Raw genomic sequence first — 9,113 nt, forward strand, 5'->3', positions numbered from 1 at the left:
CCCCCCCCCCCCATCTACACCACACTCCCCAGCCCTCCGTGCCCATCTGCCCATCCTCACCCACTCTCCTGCTGGCCGGCATGCTCTCTCCTTCCCCGGGGCAGCCCCAGGGCTCAGGGCCTCTGGGGTCGAGGGGAAGGAGAGCGGCGCTGGCTAGGGAAGGTGCTGCAGCGGTCAGCCCTGGGCGAGGGCATGGCCGTGCTCACAGGCATTGCCCCCACCCCCACCCCCAGGTTGCACTCCTAGAGACCAACCCCTACCTGTTGGCGCTCACCATCATCGTGTCCATCGTCCACAGTGTCTTTGAGTTCCTGGCCTTCAAGAACGGTAGGGTGGGACCCTGGGGCCTGTGGGAGGCCATGGGGGCTTGGGAGGTAGGGCCTGCCCCCTTCCTCTTTCCCTCCTTCCCCGTAGGTTCTCCCTCTATGTGGGGTCTCTCAGCCCCACTCTCCAGAGGCCTGGGTTGCTGGGGAGGGTAGTGGCCCCAAAACTCCCAGCCCAGAAACTCCCATCCAGCGGGTGTGGTGCCCGGGAAGGAGCTGGCCTGTTGCTCTGGCAGAGGCCGGGATGGCACCAGGAAGCAGGGCCGGGGAACCCCAAGGCCGGATCAGTCAGGGAAGCCCCAGAGCTGCTCCTGGTGCCCTGCACAGCAGGCTTTTGTAGGGGGAGGCCCCTCGAGGCTGAGCGGATGGGGCCCACCTGAGTGGGAAGGCGACAGCCCTATCCTCAGAAGGCCCCTAGGTTCCAAAGGCCAGCAGTGTGAGGCGGGACTGGCCAGGTGCCAGGCACTGTCCTTAGCACCGTCATTAGTTAGCTTGTGGAGTCCCTACGGCCCCAGCCCTGCGAGGAATCCTGTCATTACCTTCATGCTTGCAGGTGAGGAAGTGGAGGCTCAGGGAGGCTAGGTAACTTGCCTGCAGTCACACAGCTCCCAAGTGACGGAGCCAGGGTTTGGACCCAGGCAGGGGCTCTGACACCCACCTTCACCCTTGAAGCTGTGTGGGCCACTTCTTCGTTCCCACTGACGGCCCAGCCATTCTTTATGGCCGCTGTCACACCCTCCAGTGTTCCGTGCCTTCGTTCCCCGTCTGAGGGCGGCCTGGTGCTCTGCAGCCTGTGCGAGCAGCAGTCCTAACGGGTGTTACCAGTATTAAGACCATACTGCCACGGTTGAGCGTTACCTTCTAGAAGTGAGTAACGTCCAAGTTGGACAGCAGGTGGTGGCGACCAGCGGGAGGGAAGGAGTTGTTGGCTGTGCCTGGCCACGCCCGGGCTCCCAAGCCTCCTGCTGATTTCCAGCTTGGTCGCCCACGTTCCTACTTCCTCCTGAGAAACGAGGGCACAGAGGGGATGGCCCCTCGCCCTGGGTGCCTTTATACCCCATGCTTGTTGACTCCCTGGTCGGAGGCGGGACTCAGATCTGCCTGCCTCCGACAGAACTGAATCCAGATCCAGACTTCCCAGTCAGGACTGGGGGGCTCTAGGAGTGTCCCCCTAGGTCTCCTCAGGGCCTGATGGTCTGATGGTGGGGGGAGCAAGCCTGGCGAGGGTGCCAGAGCTCTGGAATCAGAGTCGGAATCGGAGTGGGTGGACAGCCTTGCACACCGATGCCGGGCCAGCCCTGTGTGACCCTGGCTTGGCTTCTGGAAGGCAGGCATCATGGCGGGTCGGCTGCCTGTGGCCACAGGTGTTACCCACCTTGGCCCATGGGAGGCCAGGGCTCAGAGAGGGGCTGCCTGGCCCTGTGGGTGGGGGCTCCCCAGGGGTGCGGGAAGGAGTTCTGGTTGGGGACCAGAGTCCAGGGCCTCGTCGGCGCCCCAGGAGTGTCTGAGGTCCTTCCGGGTATCAGGGTGGTGAGTTGGAGGAGCTGGTCTCGAAGTGCACGTCCCAGAGCCTCCTGCCCAGGGGAGGCAGCGTGGCACCAGGTGGACAGCCTGGGTCTGCTGTCACGTAGACCTGGCCTGCAGCCACATTCTGCCAGGACAGGCCGTGTGGCCTGAGGAATGGGGCTTCCCTGACCAGCCTCAGCACCTGGCGTGTGGCGAGCCCGGGGACGTGGCAGGGGCCACTGTTCCCATCCCTGCCGCCGCCGCCCTCTGGGTGTGCCCTTGAGGCAGACTCTTCTTGGGAGGGGAGGGTGGTGGGTGCTATACACCCCTCCCCCTTGGCAGACCCAGCGCCATGTCGGGGGCTTCTGAGGAGGATGGGGCCCGAGGGGGCTGCGGGAGGGACTCGGAGGCTCCGCAGCCTCTCGGCTTCGCCCCATCTTTTGTGCAGATATCCAGTTTTGGAACAGCCGGCAGTCTCTGGAGGGCCTGTCTGTGCGCTCCGTCTTCTTCGGCGTTTTCCAGTCTTTCGTGGTCCTTCTCTATATCCTGGACAACGAGACCAACTTTGTGGTGCAGGTCAGCGTCTTCATCGGGGTCCTCATCGACCTCTGGAAGATCACCAAGGTCATGGACGTCCGGGTAAGGCGAGGCCGCTGTGCTGTTTTGGGGGCTGCTGGGGATTGGAATGGGGGTTGTCTGCCCCAGCCAGACCCTGGAGCTGGCCCCTGGGGGTTTCCCAATGCCTGTTGCACTCCCAGGACCAAGGGGATTTTCGCACCAGGGGATTTTTTGGGTCACACGTGGGGCAGGGGAACTGGGAACAGTGAGGAAGGGCAGGGGCTGGAACTAGCGTGGGGGTGGGAGCCAGGGTGGCAGCTGACCACGGCTTCCCTCCCTGTCTACAGCTGGACCGGGAGCACAAGGTGGCAGGACTCTTCCCCCGCCCAACCTTCAAAGACAAGTCCACGTACATCGAGTCCTCGACCAAAGTGTATGATGATGTGAGTGTGACCCACAGTGGGCCCCGGGGAGGGTCTTCAAGCCCCCACACACCCCTGGACCAGGAGATGCCTTCACCCTTGAAGGGGGGTCCAGGGCATCTGCCTGCCCACTGACGGCCCAGCCATTCTTTATGGCCGCTGTCACACCCTCCAGTGTTCCGTGCCTGCCGTGTATACTTCCTATCCAAGTCCAGAGTTCCCAGGGCCACCTGGAAATCCCCCTGGTCTGGCCTGCCAGACCAGGTGTGGGTGGGTGAGGGTGGGGAGCAGGGGTGCCAGCCCCACCCTGTGCCCCACAGATGGCGTTCCGGTACCTGTCGTGGATCCTCTTCCCGCTCCTGGGATGCTACGCTGTCTACAGCCTCCTGTACCTGGAACACAAGGGCTGGTACTCCTGGGTGCTCAGCATGCTCTACGGTTTCCTGCTGACCTTCGGTGAGCAGGCCCTGGCCAACGCTCGGCACCCCTCCTCAGGGCGGACTCAGCAGCACGCGTTTCTGGCTCCCGTGCTGGGCCACACGGGGAACCAGGTCCAGTGAGCCTGGCCCTGCTAATGCTCATGGTCCCGTGTGGGAGAGACTCATCCCCAGACAGGGACGACCCAGGGTGGGCGGGGGTGGCATGTGAGGAGCCTTGGAGGGGTGCCTGGTCGAGTCTGGGGGTCAGGGAGGACTTCCGGGAGGCCATGTGTTCCAGTCCTTGTCCTCGGGGGCCCATTCAGAGGAAACAAGCTGACAGGCGAGTCACAGCATGTGGCAGGTGCCACGAGGGGCTGAAGTTAAGGGGGTTGGGGAGACCTCACTCAGGAGATGGTGTGTAAACTGAGGCCTGAAAGATGCCCAGGGGGGTGGTGGGGAAGCTATGGTAAGATGCGCCTGGGGTGGGAGCGGCGAGGAGGCCAGGGCGGCCGAAGAACAGCGAAGAGAGACCAGAAGTGCAGTCCGAGAGGTCGGGGGTCAGGGCACCCGTTCCTCTGCTCACGGGGGTCCTTCCATGGTCACTGCAGGCTTCATCACCATGACCCCCCAGCTCTTCATCAACTACAAGCTCAAGTCCGTGGCGCACCTGCCCTGGCGCATGCTCACCTACAAGGCCCTCAACACCTTCATCGACGACCTGTTCGCCTTTGTCATCAAGATGCCTGTCATGTACCGGATCGGCTGCCTGCGGGACGGTGAGGCCCGGCGGGAGGCCCGGCGGGAGGGGCTGCGGCGCCAGTGCCGGCGCTCGGGCTCAGTCTAGGGGTGCCGGGTGGGCCCCTTCCTCTCACACTGCCCCCCTCACCCCCCAGATGTGGTCTTCTTCATCTACCTCTACCAGCGGTGGATCTACCGCGTCGACCCCACGCGGGTGAATGAGTTTGGCATGAGTGGCGAGGCCCCGACGGCAGCCGCCCCTGTGGCCGAGGCCCCGACAGCAGCAGGGGCCCTCCCGCCCCCATCCGCCCCGGCCCCCGCCGCCACCACCACCGCCGCCGCCAGGGAGGAGGCCTCCAAGCCCACCCAGGGGGCCAGCTCCACCACCGAGCCCCAGGAAGCCCCTCCAAAGCCAGCAGAGGACAAGAAAAGGGATTAGCTGCCCCGGTCCTCCTCTTCCGCTCCGGTTCCTGGTGACCATCACCACCACCCCCCCCCAGCTACCCTGGCCCCCTCGCCTCCCCTCCCTGTCGCCCTTTCCCTGGACAGATCGGGCCAGGGCGGCGGGAGGCCCCCCTTGGGCCGGAGCCCAGCGTGCATCGGGGAGGGGGGGGAGGCCGGGGCAGGCCAGGGCACGTTGTCTGTGGAGGCGCCGTCTGTCCGTGTGTTCCTCTGTGTTTCTAGCCATCTCGCCCTGCCAGCCCAGCACCATTGGGAATCATGGCGAAGCCGACATGGCGCTGCCGAGGTGGGGGGCCAGGCGGGGGAGCGGCTGGGGCCCCTTTGTGGGATGCCCACGGCCATCCATCATCTTGTCCCTTGTCCCCCGGCCACGCTCCTCCTCCCAGACCGCCGCCCTTTAACACAGTCTGGATTTAATAAATTCATATGGGTGTTTAACTTAAACTCAGCCATCCCCCCTCGTGCCTGCCTTCCTCTGCCATCCCGGAGGTAGCTTCACCAGGCTGTGGGTGGCTCTCCTGGGTCTTCGAGGGAGACCTGCAGGGTGCCGGATGCAGGAGGAGACAGGGACCCTCATGGCCAGGCCCCTTCCTCACCCTTCCCCTCCCAGCAGCCTTCCAAGGGGCTTCCGTAACTGTCCCCATCTCACAGATGGGAAGCTGTTCACTGTGACCTTCTGTTCTTACCACGAGGCTGCAGCTGGCTGGCCGAGGCTCAGAGCCTTGCCTGTGCCCCCTGATGGTTTCCTGGCCTCACGCTGCCAGGCAGGGCAGCAGCACAGGCCTGCCTCACGAGTAGACACCCACCGTCCTGATAATTTCCCATCAGACTGACTCGTTCAGCAGTCCCTGCACCCTGGACACAAGCTCGCTTCTCTAGACCTGTGAGCTCTCTGCCCGGGGTTGCGGTAGGGGTACAGGGGCGAAGCCTTAGGCGGAGTGGTGTGCCTGGCTGTAGTGCTCGGGAGCTGTTGGGGTGACATCAGCATCCTCGAGGCTGCCTGCCTTGAGGACCCAGCCAAGACCTTAGCGCAGGGCACACGTGTCTTCCCAACTGCCTGGGTGCCGGGGACTGTTCACCTGATTTATAGACAAGGACATAGGTCTCTGGGTGTCCCTATGCTCCGAGCGGTTAGGACCCCCGCATTTCCAGATTTACTGTTTTTGGGAGGTGGCCTCATCAACACTGAGGAGGGGAGGCCACAGGGCTGAGGAACACACAGGCTCCGCCTGCCACCCCGCCCTGTGGAGCGGGGCAGGGAATCCAGGAGGTCCCAGGAGGTGTTGGCACACACAGACCCCCACGTGTACAACATGGGACAGTGGGCTCCTCACGTCAGGCAGTACTGACACGCTCCACTCCCTCCCCTGCTTCATTTCACAATTGCCAGTGCCCCGGGAGAAAGCACGGGCACCCCTGCAGGGCCTCTGTCCCACGACTCTAGGAACCAAAGAGGCTCTCAGGCCACCTGGACTCACTGGCCTCCCCCTGCAGGCACATGCCCAAGGCTTTGGCAAGGCCTAGCAGCTATAACCTGCACCGCCCATCCCCCCCTCCCCAATCACTCGGGAGTGTCATGTCTTCACTTCTGCTGAGACCACCTGTTCCAGGCTGTTCCCTGTTCTGTCCCGGTCCTGCCCCTCCTGTTCACTCAGCAGCCAGAGGGTTTTCTAAAACACAAACCTGGCCCTCCGGGTCCTCTGCTTAGGATCTACCACAGTTCCCAGTACCCTTGGGAGAAGAGCCCAGGCCCCTAACTAATGAGCAAGGTCTTGAGGGGATGAGACTTAACCCCTACAGCCTGATGAATCTCCCTTGCTTTAACTTGCCATGATCTCTCACCTTCTGGCTCTAGACCCTGCTCTCCCCTTACCTGGGACGTGCCCTCAGGCACACAGCTCTACCTTATCCTGTGCATCCTCCACATTGCAGTTCCATTGTCTCTTCTTCAGGAAGCCCTCCCTGACCACCTGATCTGGGACCCCCAGCTCCCTGGGCTCTCACCCCCCAAGCCCTGCCCGCTATGGGTCAATCACTGCCTGGAGACAGATTATTCTCCACTGGACTGAGCCTCGTGAGGACAGAGCCAGGGCTGTCTTGGTCACTGCTCTGTCCTCCGGGAATGTTTGCTGAGCATGTTTGTACACTCAGACATGTACACACCCAGAAGTGTGGACCTTGACGGGGCCTGCATTAACACAGGGGTAGAGAAACTGACATGCGGTCACTCCACACATTTTTCCTGAGCCACTCCCCTGCACGTTGTCCTGAGTCGGAGGGTTCTGCTTATACAGCGGGGACCAAGACAGCCCAGGCCCGCCCTCATGGGGCTTAGAGCCCAGCAGAAGCCCCGAGTGCTGAGGATTCCTGACTTGTCATGCCAGTTGTTCACCCAATAAACAGTGGTGAGGCCCGACGTTTGCAAGGGGCGGGAGGGCATCAAGCGGGCTCCTGGTCCTATTGTAGGAGCCACAATTCGATGTTCCCTATCATGAGCCAGACTCTAGTCTAAGGATTATTTGTGGTTTGCTTTCTCTGTCAAATGGAATGTTATTCAATGTCCCCATCACCTTCCAGGCCGTCCTTCTATCCTCATGTCCACTACTCCAGCCTCCTTGTCCCCTGAACATGCCATGCGTGTTCCCACCTCTGGGTCTTTGCATCTGCTGTTCCCTGTGCCTCGCACACTTCCCTGGATAGCCACATAGACCCTTCATCATTTCAACTCTCTGCTCAGTGTCATCTCAGACCTTCCCTGAACATCCTCCCCCAAACAGTACCTTCCAAACCCAGTCCATATAGCCTGCTTTATTCTGTAATGCTGCCATCACCATCAGACACACACACATAATTTGCTTCTCTATTTTTCCATTGGTCTCCCCCACCTTGGATTTCAGTTCCATGTGATGGCAGGGGCTTTTGTTTGTTAGGTTCCTTGCTGTGTCCCCGGCTTTTGGAACAGTGCCTGACATATTAAGAGCTATATGCAAGTGTCCACTATTTTCAGTACCTTACTGAATCCTCACAACCATCCTATTATAAGACCCATTTTACAGACGGGGAAACCGAGGCTCAGAGAGATGAAGTCAAGTTGCCTGACGTCACACTGCTGGTAAGTGGGAGACCCACGATTTGAACCCAGACAGCCCGATTCTGGACCTTCACATCATAACCTCTTTCAATGCTCTTGTGAAACAGTACAGCCTGCAGGCCAAATCCAGCTTTTTCTAGTATTTGTGTGATTTTTACATGTTTAAGTGGCTGGAAAAAAATCTCAAAAATATTTCCTTTGACATGAAAATTATACAAAATCCAGATTTCAATGTCCATAAAATAATGCTTTATTGGAACATGGCCACCCTCATTGTTTCTGTGCTGTCTTTGGCCGCTTTTTCTGGAAAAAGTTTGCTCGATATTTTGCTCTATGGCAATAGCTCTCCAGCTTGGGCTTGAGCTCTCTGCATCTACCTGAAGGGCTTAGGGCCACACTCTGAGACTCCACTGTACATGATTCTGCTTCCCACGAGCAGGCACCTGGCCTGTTTTGGTGACTGCTCTGACCTGGTGCCCAGTGCAGGCCCTGGCACACAGCAGGTGCTCAATAAGTGTATGTTGAATGAATCAATGAGTCTGTGTGGATCAAACATGGAGAGAAGAGGTGGAAATCTTACAGAAGCAGACGGAAAATGCCAAACCTTGGCTCTGTGGTCGGAGGGTGCCGGGCATCCAAGTTAGGACCCGATGGTCAACTAGTCATTCTCAGGGAGAGGGAAGGCCTAGGAATGTGACCTAACCAAAGGGCTGCCTTTCTTTGAGCTTCAGTCTCCTCTCTGCAATAATCCTAATTTGATCACTTGCCTCTGACGCTGGGAGGCATCTGTGAGGACCTCAGGTAAGCCCTTTGCTCAGGGGTGGGGCACACAGCTCAGTATGAACGCTGGGAGCTGGGAGCTCCACGGCTGACGTTCCCACACTGAGTTACCGAGTCCTCGAGCTGAAAGTGTTCTGGGCTATTAGGAAACTTGAAGGGGCAGTGGAGAGAGGGATGAAATATCCATCCACTCTATAAACATTTATTGGACACCTACTGTGTTCAAAGGGCTGTTCTAGGTGCTAGGGTTAGAGCAAGGAACAAAATAGGCAAATCCTAAAACTGGCATTCTAACCATAAACATTTAAGTATCTTCAACTCCAATTTACAGTTGAAGAAACTGAGGCATAGAGAGACTGTGGTTTCTCTAAAGATCATTATTATCAATGGCAGCTGGAGCCCTGGCAACCTCCCGATCCCGAAGCTTCGCTTACAGCCAGGGAAACAACAGGTTCACCTCCCGCTGGTTGACCTGGGGGGCGGGACTCAGTTTCCCGTCTTTCTCCACGGGTAGGACGTGAGTGGCCCTAAGCAAGCCTCGGTTGTCTCCGCCACAGCAACGCGCAGCGGCGCTGGTCCAGCCCCTCCGGTGCGCCCGGCCTCCTCTTCCCGGCCGGCCCCGCCCCCGCGACCACGTGACGCGTGGGGGTTTTCCCGTTCCCCTAGCGTGACGTCACGATGGGTTGCGGGCCAATGGGCGCGCAGGCCGGCGGCGCCGGGGAATTCCGCCGCCCCGCCCCCGCCCGCCGCCCGCCCGGCCCGGCCCGGCGCCCCCCGCAGCCCCGGGCGCCGCGCGTCCAGCCCGGCCTGCGGC

At 60.3% G+C, this 9,113-nt stretch overlaps 1 protein-coding gene across 1 annotated transcript in view; it reads left to right on the plus strand.

Moving 5' to 3' along the window:
- Positions 1–4,872, plus strand: part of CLPTM1 (CLPTM1 regulator of GABA type A receptor forward trafficking) — a 30,146-nt gene extending 25,274 nt beyond the window's left edge. Inside the window, exons 10-14 of the mRNA XM_040634137.1 lie at positions 2,278–2,468; positions 2,735–2,830; positions 3,130–3,265; positions 3,837–4,004; positions 4,122–4,872. Coding sequence (XP_040490071.1) covers positions 2,278–2,468; positions 2,735–2,830; positions 3,130–3,265; positions 3,837–4,004; positions 4,122–4,405 — 875 coding nt within the window. The 3' untranslated portion in view covers positions 4,406–4,872. The remainder of the gene's footprint in view (positions 1–2,277; positions 2,469–2,734; positions 2,831–3,129; positions 3,266–3,836; positions 4,005–4,121) is intronic.
- Positions 4,873–9,113: the final 4,241 nt, after the last annotated feature.

Source organism: Ursus maritimus, unplaced genomic scaffold (assembly GCF_017311325.1).
Source record: "Ursus maritimus isolate PB19 unplaced genomic scaffold, ASM1731132v1 scaffold_19, whole genome shotgun sequence".
In the NCBI taxonomy this organism is placed as follows: domain Eukaryota; kingdom Metazoa; phylum Chordata; class Mammalia; order Carnivora; family Ursidae; genus Ursus; species Ursus maritimus.